At 50.0% G+C, this 14,255-nt stretch overlaps 2 protein-coding genes across 7 annotated transcripts in view; one reads left to right on the top strand and one right to left on the bottom strand.

Moving 5' to 3' along the window:
• The window catches only part of NDE1 (nudE neurodevelopment protein 1), an 83,716-nt gene extending 83,037 nt beyond the window's left edge, over window positions 1–679 (top strand). The window contains exon 9 of the mRNA XM_033235641.1: window positions 205–679. Coding sequence (XP_033091532.1) covers window positions 205–211 — 7 coding nt within the window. The 3' untranslated portion in view covers window positions 212–679. The remainder of the gene's footprint in view (window positions 1–204) is intronic.
• The window catches only part of MYH11 (myosin heavy chain 11), a 155,396-nt gene that overhangs the window by 30,802 nt on the left and 110,339 nt on the right, over window positions 1–14,255 (bottom strand). For all 6 annotated transcript variants that reach the window (XM_033235634.1, XM_033235631.1, XM_033235635.1 and 3 more), the window contains 11 exons: window positions 13,857–13,978; window positions 13,684–13,753; window positions 13,380–13,540; window positions 10,878–10,986; window positions 8,452–8,583; window positions 8,155–8,361; window positions 6,748–6,885; window positions 5,211–5,334; window positions 4,104–4,275; window positions 2,023–2,235; window positions 279–423 (listed from right to left, as the gene is read on the bottom strand). In XM_033235634.1, the coding sequence (XP_033091525.1) occupies window positions 279–423; window positions 2,023–2,235; window positions 4,104–4,275; window positions 5,211–5,334; window positions 6,748–6,885; window positions 8,155–8,361; window positions 8,452–8,583; window positions 10,878–10,986; window positions 13,380–13,540; window positions 13,684–13,753; window positions 13,857–13,978 (1,593 nt within the window). The remainder of the gene's footprint in view (window positions 1–278; window positions 424–2,022; window positions 2,236–4,103; window positions 4,276–5,210; window positions 5,335–6,747; window positions 6,886–8,154; window positions 8,362–8,451; window positions 8,584–10,877; window positions 10,987–13,379; window positions 13,541–13,683; window positions 13,754–13,856; window positions 13,979–14,255) is intronic.

Here is a 14,255-nt window from a genome sequence, read left to right as displayed (position 1 = left end):
GTAGAGACAAGGTCCCACTATATTGCCCAGGCTGGTCTCGAACTCCTGAGTGCAAGCGATCCTCCTGCCTCAGCCTCCCAAAGTATTGGGATTATAGGTGTGAGCCACCTCACCCAGCCTGTATGGGAAGCATTTTGTAAATAAATATAAGCTGCTATCATCATCATTAGAATCTTATGTAACTTGTTTTTTGCCTTTATGCAGACCCTGACATGTAGTAATTTGAGGCTGCTGATGTCACTCTTAACGTGCCATCACCAAAAAGCATCACCACTTACCCTCTTGAACTGCTCGAGCTGCTCCGTGAGCTCCTCCACTGCCTGTGCGTGTTTCTGCCTCATCTCCTGGACCTGAGCCTCGTGGGACCGCGTCTCTTCATCCAGGGCCTTTTTCAGCACCGTCACCTCCTGCTCCCTCTTCGCCCTTGACAGGAAGAACACGGTGGATGGCAATTGGGTGGAGACAGAGGGTCATCTCAGTGCCATGCAAAAGAATGAGAGCTCTTCCAGGACCCAGAGCTGCAATCCTCATCACCACCCCTCTCTAGCTGTGTGACCTTGGGTCACTCACCTAACATCTCTGAACCTAAAATTTCCTCAGCTGCAAAATGTGGAGCATATCACCTGCCTAGGCCATCTGTAATGACTGGCAAACAAATACACAAAGTAATGGACTTGAATGGATGTCTGTGAACTGCAAAATTTTGCTTAAATATTAATGTTGGCTCTTATTTATTGAGCAGTTACTATATGCCAGGCCCTGAGATAAGTTTTTTATATACATCATCTAATCCTCAGAGCGACCCAAAGGGGCAGGTGTGTTATTATTTCCATTTTACAAATGAGGAAACTAAGGCTAAGAGAGGGTAAGCAGTTTTACCCATGGTGTCACAGCCATTGTATGATGGAGCCAAAATTGGAAGCTAAACCTTGACCTTGAGTCCATGGTTTTGTTTGTTTTTGAGACAGATATTCACTCTTGTTGCCCAGGCTAGAGTACAATGGCACAATGTTGCTCACTGCAAACTCTACCTCCCGAGTTCAAGCGATTCTCCTGCCTCAGCCTCCTGAGTAGCCGGGATTACAGGCATGCAACGCCACGCTCAGGTAATTTTTGGATTTATAGTAGAGACAGGGTTTCACCGTGTTGGCCAGGCTGGTTTTGAACTCCTGACCTCACCTGTCTTTGGTCCCCCAAAGTGCTGAGATTATAGGCATGAGCCCGACCCGAAAGGTGATTTTTTTTATGTCTGTTTTTCTATAGTTTTCAAATTGTTCTCTGAGTATGTCCAAGCTTTCCAATGAGGATGGTTTTGAATGCAGCCTGACACAGAGTCATAAACTTTCTTAAAACAGTATCAGATGTTGTTTTGCAATTTGTAAATCTTTTTTAGTTCATCAGCTATTATTAGTGTTAGTGTATTTTATGTGTGGCCCAAGACAAATCTTTTTCCTCCATTGTGGCCAAGGGAAGCCAGAAGATTGTACATCCCTGGTATATACTGCTCTCCTGATGAGAAATAAATGATGAGGGCCGGGTGCAGTGGCTCACACATGTAATCCCAGCAGTTCGGGAGACTGAAGTGGGTGGATCCCTTGAGGCCAGGAGTTCAAGTCCAGCCTGGGCAACATGGTGAAACTCTTTCTCTACTAAAAACACAAAAATTAGCTGGGCATGGTGGCACACACCTGTAAGCCCAGCTACTCAGGAGGCTGAGGCATGAGAATCACTTGAATCTCAGAGGTGGAGGTTGCAGTGAGCCAAGACGGCACAACTGTACTCCAGCCTAGGCGACAAAGCCAGACTGCCTCAAAAAAAAAAAAAAAAGAAAAAGAAAAAGAAAAAGAAAAGAAAAGAAACAACCATGCTTCTACAAGTTACAGCAAACTGCAGCCAGGAAGGTAAATGCACAGGGGCTGAGAAATTCTGTGATGCAGGGTTTGCTTTGGGTTTGTCCCCTCTCCTGCCTCCATCCCGTTGGTGCAGTGGGACAGCAGGATGGTGGGGTTGATGGGTCCTCACCTGAGCTCCTGCTGAGTGGCCGTGCTGTCCAGCGTGTCTTCCAGCTCTGTCTTCAGGGCCTCCAGCTCCTCACCCAGGTCTCGCTTCTGCTTTTCAGCCTTGTTCCTGGCGGCCCGCTCCGAGTCCAGGTCCTCCTGGAGGTCTGAGATGTGGCCCTCCAGCTCCCGGATCTTCTTTAGGGCATTGTTCTTCTGAGCGATTTCATCGTCAAGCCTTCCAGGGACAGACCCACCAGAATGAACCCCCAGCGGCCTTGGTTTCCTGTCTTACAGTGTGGCCAAAAATTGTTTTCTGGGACCAAACACTTATGTTACAGAGACATCAAACACCTTCTATCCATGTCCCCAGGACTGCTGCTTGATATGCCAGACTACTTGAGATTAACACAGGACCTGAGTGCCAAGGTCTGACATCAAAACAGATTGTATATGTGCATGGGTGTGTGTACGTGTGTATGCACATGTGTGCATGTGTATGCAAGAATGCAAAGCATTGGCCCCAGACTGGCAAGGTACCTGGTCACAGTAGGGACTGTGTAGATGCTTTCTGAATGTCGGACAGTTATTCTTCCCTGGCAACTGTCTGTTCTTTCTGCATTTCCTCAGTGACTGAGTACCCACCCCACACACAGCACTTGGCCAGCAACTGCTTACGGGAGATACTCAGACTGGGGCTCTGCATCTGGTGGAGGTGGTGACCACAGATCAAGGTGGGCTGCAAGAAGTGCTGTTAAATGGCAGAACGCTGCAGGAGAGGCAAGCACTTTGATTTTACTGTACTTGAAGGAGCAGCAACAAGAGAGAAAGTGAAATAGTTGGGTTGGGGTGAGACTGCAGAGGGTGGGTGGGCTCTGAGGGTGAGGCTAAGGAAACTGGCTTTCCCCTAATAAGCCAGTGAAATTAGGTTTTTGTTTTGTTGTTGTTATTGTTGTTTTGAGACAGGGTCTTGCTCTGTTTCCCAGGCTGGAGTGCAGTGGCATGATCATAGCTCACTTTAGTCTCAACCTCCTGGGCTCAAGTGATCCTCCCAACTCAGCCTCCTGAGTAGCTGGGACTATAGGCACACACCACCATGCCTGGCTCATTTTTTAACTTTTGGTAGACATGGGGTCTTGCTATGTTGCCCATGTTGGTCTCAAACTGCTGGCCTCAAGCAGTCCTTCCACCTCGGCTTCCCAAAGTGCTGCGATTACAGGCATGAGCCTCTGCATCCAGCCAGCAAAGTTTTGTGAGCAGGTTCATGCCCCAGAGGGATGTTTTCCCTTCATCACCCCAGCACTGTCAACGCAGCGCAAGTTGGACGACAAAAGAGCCGGACCAGGGTATCAATCAGAAAGCTTTGAGGCTTAAATCTCAGCTCTGCCTCTTACAAGCAATGACATTGCTCCTGTTCTGTTACCCCTAGGAGGCTCAGCTTCCTCCTCAAAGACACCGGCAGTACACCTGGCCAGGTGTCTGCAAAGGTATTGCTTGAAAAGAACTTAGTACAGAGTGAGCAGGTAAATAATCATTCACAGTGGCTGCTGCAGTATCAGCGTTAGTGTAAAGCCAGCTAAGAGCCAGGAAGAGGGAAAAACCAGAGGAAACGGGTGGGGGCACATTTAGAAGGACTGGCAGAATCCGAAGGTCACTGCTCGCTGTGGGTGAGCAAAAGCAAAGGAGGAGATTGGTGTTTGCAAAAAGGAGGGCCCTTAGAGGGAGGGGCTGGGGAAAGGAAAGTCATCCCCATCTTAGACATGGGGTGTTTGAGACGCTCATGGAAATGGACTCATTGGGCAATCGGAAATTCAGAACTGGGGTCTAGATGAGAAAAGCCTGCATGTTGAAGAGGCGGCAGCAACACTGCGGGAGTAGGTGAGATCAACTGCAAAGAGACTATGTGTTTGTAGGGGAAAGAAGTAAGTCGAAGGTGAGGATCTGGGGGAGTGAACAGGGTCAGGGAGGCTCATGGGAGGCCTGGCCTGGGAAACAAAGTGCATGCCAAGGGCCTGGGGCCACCTTGACCAAGACAGCCACTGCGAATGAGCAGGGGCCCACGGGACACACGAACACACAGCAAACGCCCCTTGCCAGCCCCGCTACCTGGCCAGGGCCGCCTGCAGCTCCTCCTCCTTCTTGGCCAGCTGCATCTTGAGCTCTGCGATCTGTGCCTGGAGGTCAGCGATCTGCTCGTGGTAGTCGCTGGCATCACCCTCCAGCTTCCGTTTCAGCTTCTCCAGCTCCTGCCGGCTCTTCTCTTCCTTCTTTAGCCGCACTGCAAAAGCCGAGGTGCTCTTCAGGAGGGGGAGGCCCCAGAGAGAAGCCCGGAAATGAGCCTTCCTGCCCAGGCATTTTACACGGAGGAAATTCACATATTCCCCCATCAGTAACCATCATAGCCACGGCCTGGACCATTATCTCCTGATGAACAGCACCTTTTATCATATCATTATTATTATTATTATTATTTGAGACAGAGTTTTGCTCTTTTGGCCCAGGGTGGAGTTCAATGGTACGGTCTCTGTACACGACAACCACCACCTTCCAGGTTCAAGAGATTCTCCTGCCTCAGCCTCCCGAGTGGCTGGGATTACAGGCGCCCGCCACCACGCCTGGCTCATTTTTGTATTTTGAGACAGGATTTCGCCATGTTGGCCAGGCTGGTCTCCAACTCCTGACCTCATGATCTGCCCGCCTTGGCCTCCCAAAGTGCTGCAATTACAGGTGTAAACCACCGCACCCGGCCCTTTTATCATATTATTAGTGTGTGTGTTGACTGAGGGTGATTCCAAGAGGTAGGATAGAGTTTCGCTCAGTGGGATGATCCGCCATCCTCAAATTTCCTTTCTGATTTTCCTGCTTTTAAAAATACCCATTCAAGGCCAGGCATACTGGCTCATGCCTATAATCCCAGCACTTTGGGAGGCCAAGGTGGGAGGACTGCTTGGGCCCAGGAGTTTGAGACCAGACTGAGCATCATAGTGAAACCCCATCTCTACAAAAATAAAAAATAAAAAAATCAGCTGGGTGTGGTGGTGCACGCCTGTAGTCTCAGCTACGCAGGAGGATTGCTTGAGCTTAGGAGTTTCGGGCTGCAGTGAGCCATGATTGCACCATTGCACTGCAGCCTGGGTGACAGAGCAAGACCTCATCTCTAAAACAAAAAATAGCAAAATAAAATAAAAATAAACGTCTTGGTAGCTGGTTTACCTTCCAGTTCTGAAATCATAGATTCATGCTTGTTTTTCAGCTTGGTAAGATTCTTGGCCTTTTCTTCCTCTTCTGCAAGATTGGTCGTTAAGTCACTGATCCTCTCTTCGAGGAGTTTTCGTTCCTTTTTGGAGAAAGAGAAAGCGATATCTAGCATTTTTCTTTTCTCTAGAATCTATGTTTCACTTTTAGGAATTTCCATGTAAACAATTGAAAGAAAAACCCACATTATAACAAAATACAACTATAGCTTTAAATGGTAAAGAGAAGTCCCTTAACAATTTCCAAAAATTATCCATTTCTCATCTCATGCCAGTCTGTCCCTCACATTGTATGGTCAGCTAAAGGTACCCTCCTTCCATTCCTGCCACTGGCCAGCTCTTCCCTGCCCCAGGGCCTTTGCACAGTGCGCCAACCAGCTGAGATGCTCTTCCACTCCCCTCTAACTGCTCCTTCATCTTTAAGTTTCTGCTTAAATGTCACCTCCTCCAGGACACCTTCCCTGAATACCCTTCCTCTATCCCCCACTGCCCTTTCCTTTTCCCTTTTTCCTTTCCCTTTTTCCTTTCCTTCTTTTTTTTTTGAGACAGAGTCTTACTCTGTCACCCAGGCTGGAGTGCAGTGGCGCTATCTCAGCTCACTGCAACCTCTGCCTCCCAGGTTCAAGTGATTCTCCTGCCTCAGCCTCCCGAGTAGCTGGGACTACAGGCATCCGCCAACACACCCGACTAATTTTTTGTATTTTTAGCAGAGATGGGGTTTCACCGTGTTGACCAGGCTGGTCTCCAACTCCTGACTTCAGGTAATCCACCCGCCTCAGCCTCCCAAAGTGCTGAGATTGCAGGCCTGAGCCACCGCCCCCGGCCTGCCGCACTTTTGTAATATGGTGAACGTTTCCTTCGGAGCCCTGATCACCATAGTAAATGATGGTTTTTGCCATCTCACTGGAGGATAAGCCCCATGAGGGCAGGGTCCTCCTTCCCCATGCATACCTGCATCGAACACAGAGCCTGACTCACAGTAGGGGCCAAGTTGACATCCAGCTCAAAGAAGTAAAAGCAGGTCACCCTCGTGGGGCTGGTTAGTGATGACTGACTAGGGTGACCAGCTTGTCCTGGTTTTCTAAGGGCTTTTCTGCTTTGAGAACTGAAAGTTCCAAATTCCCCAAATCTCCCTGATCCTGGTAAGCCTGTTGTTTTTAATGCAGAGACTTGATTCCGCTTTTTTTTTTTTTTTTTTTTCTTCTGAGACAGAATCATTCTCTCACCCAGGCTGCAGTGCAGTGGCACAATCTCAGTTCTCTGCAACCTCCGCCTCCCGGGTTCAAGTGATTCTCCTGCCTCAGCCTCCCAAGTAGCTGGGATTACAGGCACCGGCCACCACGCCTGGCTAATTTTTGTATTTTTAGTAGAGAGATGGAGTTTCACCCTGTTGGCCAGGCTACTCTCAAACTCCTGACCTCAAGTGATCCACCTACCTCGGCCTCCCAAAGTGCTGGGATTATAGTCATGAGCCACTGCACCCAGCCGCTACTCACTTTTGACAATTTATTGTTCTGATCATCCATGACCAGGATCTCATCCTCCAGTTTCTTGATCTTGGCCTCCGCCGTGACCTTCTCAAGTTGCAGCTTCTGCCTGGCGGCTTCCTCCTCCTCTAGCTGCTCTTCAAGATCCTTTGTTGTGGAGGGAAAAGAGTGACAGCTTTGGTTATAACAAATTTACTCTCATGGTGATCTGGAGACTAGTGAACACAGGGGTAGGCCTGATGATGCCCGAACTCTGCAGCCTCCTAAAAGGAAGAAATAAAGGCCTGGTCACGGTGGCTCATGCCTGTAATCCCAGCACTTCTGGAGGCCGAGGTGGGTGGATCACTTGAGGTCAGGAGTTCAAGACCAGCCTGGCCAACATGGCGAAACCCTGTCTCAAAATACAAAAATGAGCCAGGCATGGTGGTGGGCTCCTGTAATCCCAGCTACTCGGGAGGCTGAGGCAGGAGAATCGCTTGAACCCGGGAGGCAGAGGTTGCAGTGAGCTGAGATTGCACCACTTCACTCTAGCCTAGGCAACAGAGTGAGATTCCGTCTCAAAAAAACAAAACAAAACAAAAAAAACCTGGGTAAGCTCCTCTGCTTCATGCAACCTCAATCTCCTCATCTATAAAATGGGCACAGTAGGTACCACGGTGGTTTTAAAATCGATCCACAAATTCTTTGCTACTCCAAAAAGGTGAAGCCTAATTCTCCTCCCCTTGAGTGAGGGTTAGATTTGCTTCTAACAACAACAACAACAACAACAACAAATCAGGAGGAAGTGATGGAATGTAACTTCAGAGATTAGGCTATAAAAGGTATCGTGGCTTCCTTTCTCCTCTCTCTCAGATCACTCCTTCTGGGGGAACTCTGCTGCCATGTTGGAAGGACACTCAAGCAGCCCTGAGGCAAGGCCTTCATGGTAAGGAACTGAGGTCTCCTGCCAACAGCTGTGTGAATGAGCCACGTGAATCCTCCAGCCCCACATGAGCCTTCAGCCTCAGCCAACACCTTGACTGCAACCTCATGTCAGACCCTAAGCCAGAACCGCTCACCTAAGCCACATCCAAATTCCTGGCTATGCAAGATAAACACTTTTTATTTCTAGCTGCTGAGTGTGGCATGTTTTGTTATGTAGCAATAGCTAATAAATATAATTATCCTTCACTCAGGCTTGCTGTTAGGAGAAAAGGGGTTAGCACATGCAATGCAGGGCAGTAGAACAGAGTGGGCTCGCTGCGTTCAAGTCCCAACCCCAGCTGTGTGGCCTTGATCAGATGACTGACCCTCACCAAGCCTCTGTCTCATCGTCTGTCCCAGCAGGGACACGTATCCCTGGATGCCCTCCACAGGCCTGCAGTGAGGGTCAAGTGATTTGCCTACCTACCATGGGCTGCCCCTGTGACAGCTTACCAGCATCTGCTGGGCCATCTTCTTCCTTTCAGCCTGTAGCTGCTGGCCCCTGTCTTCCTCCTCTTCCAGGCGGGCCTCCATCTCATGCAGTATCTCCTCCAGCTCCTGTTTCTTGGCCGCCAGCCGCACCCGCATCTCCTCAGCCTCTGCATACAGCTCTGTCTCTGCCTGCAGCTGTTCCTGTAGCAGGTTCTTCTCCTCGGCCAGCTGCACACAGAGGGTGGGGAGGAGGCGGGTGAGCCCCACAGGGCCAAGTCCTGCTCCCCGGTGGCCCCAGCCACGCATCCATACAGGTACCTGTGAGTGCTTCTGCTCCAGCTCCTTAAGCTCAGTCTCTGCCTTCTGCTGCCGCTCCTTGGTCTTCTGCAGTTCATCCTCCTTGGCCTGCATCTCCTCCTCCTGCCGTGTCACCTGCAGCAGTGGCTTCACCTGCACACACACAGTCAGCCTGTCATTTGTTTTTGTGGCAAAGGGATATGTTGTCATCATAAATTTGATGGGTGGTTCAGAGCCAGGGACGATGTCGCCCCCACCGATCCCCACTAAGGGATACTGTCTGGAGACACTGGTGGTTGTCACAACTGGGGTCGGGGGGGGGTGGGGGGTGGCTGTGGCATCCAGTGGGTAGAGGCCAGGGATGCTGCTGAACACCATACAGTGTGCAGGACAGCCCCCACAACAGAGAATTAGTCACCCCAAAATAGCAACAGTGGCAAGATTGAGGAACTCTAAATCAGAGCACCGGAAAAGGTGCAAAGTGAAAGGAAAAAGTCTCATCTTCCCCACCTGAGAACCATCCCAACAGAGAACTACTGCTGAAAACGCCTATTTCCTTCCAAGGACAAAAGGGAAAAGAAAAAATCTTTCATATCCCACCCACCTCCCTGTCAAAGTCATTACTAACATTGTGTACATTTCCTTCCTGGCTCTTTTTCTATGTGTAAAAAACAGACTTAAGACCATGCTGCCTCGTGTTAGCGGCTGCTTTTATTATTTAAAATTATAAGATACAGACAGGCACAGTGGTGTATGCCTGTCATCCCAGCACTTTGGGAGACCGAGGCGGGTGCTTGAGCCCAGGCGTTTGAGACCAGCCTGAGCAATATCATGAAACCCCATCTCTACAAAGAAAAGTAGCCAGGCATGGTGGTGTGTGCCTGTAGTCCCAGCTACTGAGGGGGCTGAGGTAGGAAGATCGCCTGAACCCTGGAGGTTGAGGCTACAGTGAGCCATGATTGTGCCACTGGACTCCAGCCTGGGTGACAGAGTGAGACCCTGTCTCCACAAATAAAATTTTAAAAAAATTATATTTATCACCCCATGCTGTTACGTCATTCTTACAACTTTACACAGCCATGTTTTTAAGTTAATTTATTTATTAAGAGATGGTCTTGTTCTGTCACGCAGGCTGGAATGCAGTGACACAATCAGAGTTCACTGCAGCCTTGAACTTCTGGCCTCAAGCGATCCTCCCACCCCAGCTCCAGAGTAGCTGGGACTACAGGCACATGCCACAGTGTGCAGCTAGAGAGCTAGGTAGATGTCTTTTTTTTTTTTTTTTTTTTTTTTTTTTTTTTTTTTTTAGCAGACCTATTCAGTATCCAAGCCATCATTTTAATAGCTGAAAACATTCCATTGATGGATGAACCATTATTGAACTCATCATTCAGCTAGGACCGGACACTGAAATTCTGTTATTGTAAATAAGGCCATAATGAATGCCCTTAACTCTTGATTTTCTTTTCTTTTCTCTCTTTTTTTTTTTCAGTTGGAGTCTCGCTCTGTCACCCAAGCTGGAGTGCAGTGGCACAATCTTGCGATCTCAGCTCACTGCAACCTCTGCCTCCTGGGTTCAAGTGATTCTCCTGCCTCAACCTTCCGAGTAGCTGGGATTACAGGTGCCCACCACCACACCTGACTAATTTTTGTATTTTTAGTAGAGATGGGTTTCACCATGTTGGCCAGGCTGGTTTTGAACTCCTAAACCCATGTGATCCTCCCGCCTTGGCCTCCCAAAGTGCTGGGATTACAGGTGTGAGCCACCACACCTGGCTAAGACGATTTTCTTAAGATAGTTTTTCAGAATTTGGTTCAGTGGGGATGAACATTTCCAAAAAGCAGCAAAGTCTCAATCTGTCACCCCGGCTGGAGTGCAGGCACGATCTCGGCTCGCTGCAACCTCTGTCTCCTGGGTTTAAGAGATTCTCCTGCCTCAGCCTCCTGAGTAGCCAGGATTACAGGTGCCTGCCACCATATCCAGCTAATTTTTGTATTTGTAGTAGAGACGGGGTTTTGCCATGTTGGCCAGGCTGGTCTCGATCTCCTGACTGCAAGTAATCCACGTCCCTGGGCCTCCCAAAGTGCTGGGATTACAGGCATGAGCCGCCGTCCCCGGCAGCATTCTTGAAACATCAAAATTACAGAACTGGAGAACAGAGTGGTTTCCAGGGCTACGGAGGAAGTGGGTGTGGCCATACATGGGCCACATGAGGGATTCCAGTGCTGATGGAAATATGAATACTTTGTGTTAGGGTCCTGGCTATAGCCTATGTACCAAAGGACAGGGCCTCCTCGGGCCAGAGAACCGCCAAGGCGCAAGGTCTGAGTTCAAGCCCTCCATTCCGCACCCACCTGTGACCACCTCCTTTCCCAAATGTGGAGGCTCCAGAGTGAAGAGCCAGGGCTGGGGGCCCCTGGGAAGGGGGCTGGGGCAGAGCACTCACTTTGGTGAAAAGCCTCCACCACTGCCAGTTCCGCAGCTTGAGGTAGGCGGCGCAGTTCCTCTGAATCACCTTCATGGCGGTCAGCTGCTGCTGCCTCTTGGCAAAAGCCCTAGGGAGGGGGGAAGAGAAGGTGGGGTGGGGGGTCATGAAGCCTCACCCCGCTGTCCACAGAGCCTTGCCCGGAAGCATCCCCAACCTGCACAGGGACATGCCCCATTCTCCCTAGCTCAGGTTCTTCCAGAAACCCTGTGTGACACATGTTTTGTCTGGCTGCAACCAACTTAAATCATCTATAGCCCAGAGCCTTTCTCAGTGGACAAGGAAGACCCAGGGCTCACAACATGCCCTGGGCTTAGCTGAGATCCAAACACCGCTCAGAAAACGCATCTATGTGCATCATTCCTAATGGGGCTTCTGTACACCCTGGCTGCACTAGCTATTTCTGTTTTTTCTTTTTTGTTTTTTTTTTTTACTTTTTTTTGAGATAGGGTTTCACTCATTGCTGCCCAGGCTGGAGTGCAGTAGCATGATCTCAGCTCACTGCAACCTCCACCTCTGGGGTTCAAGTGATTCTCCTGCTTCAGCCTCCCAAGCAGCTTGGATTACAGATGCCCACAACCATGCCTGGCTAATTTTTGTATTTCTAGTAGAGATGGGGTTTCCCATGTTGGCCAGGCAGGTCTCAGACTCCTGACCCTCAGGTCATCCACCCACCTCGGCCTCCCAAAGTGCTGGGATTACAGGTAGGTGCCACTGTGCCCAGCCTGCACCAGCTGTTTCAGACAAACCTATTTATTTATTTATTTAGTTATTTAGTTTCAGAGACAGGGTCTGGCTCTGTGGCCCAGACTGGAGTGCAGTGGTGCGATGATGGCTCACTACAGCCTCAAATTCCTGGGCTCAAGTGATCCTCCTGCCTCAGCCTCCCAAGTAGTTGGGACTACAGGCACATGCTACCATGCCCAGCTAATTTTTAAGTTTTTTTTTTTTTTTTTTTTTTGTAGAGATAGGGGTCTCACCATGTTGCCCAGGCTGGTTTCAAACTCCTGGGCTCAAGCCATCCTCCTGCCTTGACCTCCCAAAGTGCTGGGATGACAGGTGTCAGGTACCATACCCAGCCGTCAAACCTATTCTCTCCTGGGTTGTTTTAGGAATTTCAAACTGTGACCCTGAACAGCACTCTTCCCATTTAAGAGCTATCAGATTGAGAAACGATAGAACAGTGAACTTAATTCTGTCTTCCCTGCTTGGCTGGCATCTTAGACATGGGAAAACTTTAAGAATAAAATTGCCCCAGTCATCCTGGAACCAGGAAGGACAGCAAAGGGAATTTAGTAACGAAACTTGACAAGTTAGGTCTGTTGCAGAAGGACCAAGAGCTCCCACATCTGGCCTTGACCACATCTTGGGTCCATGTGTCAGTGAATGAACCTGACACGTCAGGGTCCTGCAGGCTAGGGTGTGGTCTCTGCCCAGTGACAACACACGCCCCAGATAGAGAGCGACTCCACCTGTTCCTGCAGTCCCTGGGGTGTGACTTTCACTGAGGAACCCGAGCCCTTCCCTGGCTCCCAGTCTTCACAGAACAGATGGGACACCACACCCTCTAAAACCCTGCCTTATAAATCCCACGGGGACATGGGTGTCTAGACACGGTCAAGTCCTCTTTCCTTGATGCTTTATCCAATTCTAACATTTCTAGGCCGGGCGCAGTGGGTCACGCCTATAATCCCAGCACTTTGGGATGCCAAGGCGGGTGGATCACTTGAGACCAGGAATTTGAGACCAGCCTGGCCAACATGGTGAAACCTCGTCTCTACTAAAAATACAAAAATTAGCCCAGTGTGGTGGCGGGCGCCTGTAATTCCAGTCACTCGGGAGGCTGAGACACAAGAATTGCTTGAGTCCAAGAGGCAGAAGTTGCAGTGAGTTAAGACTGCACCACTGCACTCCACCCTGGGCTACAGAGAGAGAGAGACTCTGTCTCAAAAAGAAAGAAGGAAGGAAGGGAGGGAGGGAGGAAGGAAGGGAGGGAGGAGGAAGGAAGGAGGGAGGGAGGGAGGAAGGAAGGGAGGGAGGGGAGGGAAAAACAACAACCAGCATTTCTGACCTGAGAATCACACACTGTTCGAAGCTCTCGTCATGCGTTTTATCTTAGTGACACCTCATGAACAGCTAGCTCTCTAAGGTCAAAATGATTATGCTCAGTTTCCAGCTAAGAAAACTTGAAGCTCAGAGAGGTAGAGTAACTTGTCCAAGATTCATCAGCAAAAACTGGGGCATCCAGGATGAGAACCCAGGTCTACAACTCATTCCCTTCCTGCCCTCGTAACTGGTACATTTATTTAAAGTAGAAGCATTTCTTCCCCCTCAAGAAAAAACTGTCACTCAGTCAATGATGCATAGTAAACAGGTGGCCTCTTAAAATCGCGGAATCAGAACAGAAAGGCCCCTGTTTGTGATTCGCATTCGAGGTATTAGGATGCAGGAAAGCATCTTTACTTTCTGGCCAAGTAGCCACGACACATCGCCTGGAAGGCCATGATGACATCGGTGATCTTCAAATCTCGTTCCTCCTCCAGGTGGGCCAGGACCCCAGTTCGGAAGAAGATTTTGCTCTGCCCTATCCTGTATAAGTTGGGGTCAAGTTCCAGGGCTTTGATCTGCAAAAGGAAGGAAAAGAAGAGCTCCTGATTTCTGCTGTGCCATTTGGCCAGTGATGACATGGGTAAGAACGGTCCCGCCAAGAGCAGCAGGTGGCTTGCGGCCAGAGGTTGGGAGGTCTCTGGTGGACTTCTGGGCTCACCATGAGAATGCAGGCCTGCTTCCCGTCCATGAAGCCTTTGGGGATAGCATTCGCCGCCAGGATCTCGTAGCTTGAAACACAGAGCAGAAGTCACCCCGTGTGCCTCCAGCATCCATTCCTCTGCCCAGTCCCGCTCACCCCCTGCCCTACCTGGGCCAGACCTTGGGACTTACCGTTGGCGGAACTCCTGGAAGACGATCCGGTTGGGGAAGCCCTGCCGGCAGATGCGAATGCCTTCCAGCACCCCATTGCACCGCAGCTGCTCCAGCACCAGGAACGCATCCAGCTTGCCAGACTGCAAAGGCCAGAGAGGGCAGTGGATCCCTGGGGCCAGGACCCACAGTGCAGCAAAGCCCCAAACCTCCTACCTGGATGACCCACCTGGCCAGGCCATGAGGGTACCAACAGAAGCACCCAGGGAGAGCTCAGCTGAGGGCCGAGGGGCAAAGCAGTGTCCCCTCTCTGGGTTTTCATCTCTTTGCTTTGGCACTGGCTGCCTTATGATCTCTTTGGTTGTTGATGACACTAGCATCGCCGGGCTGGAACTTGGGGCTTCCTCCTCATCACCTCCT

This window comes from Trachypithecus francoisi, unplaced genomic scaffold (assembly GCF_009764315.1).
Source record: "Trachypithecus francoisi isolate TF-2019V2 unplaced genomic scaffold, Tfra_2.0 Lachesis_group15, whole genome shotgun sequence".
NCBI lineage: Eukaryota > Metazoa > Chordata > Mammalia > Primates > Cercopithecidae > Trachypithecus > Trachypithecus francoisi.
Note: the sequence above shows the minus strand (reverse complement) of the source record. Positions and strands in the feature narration are given on the sequence as shown.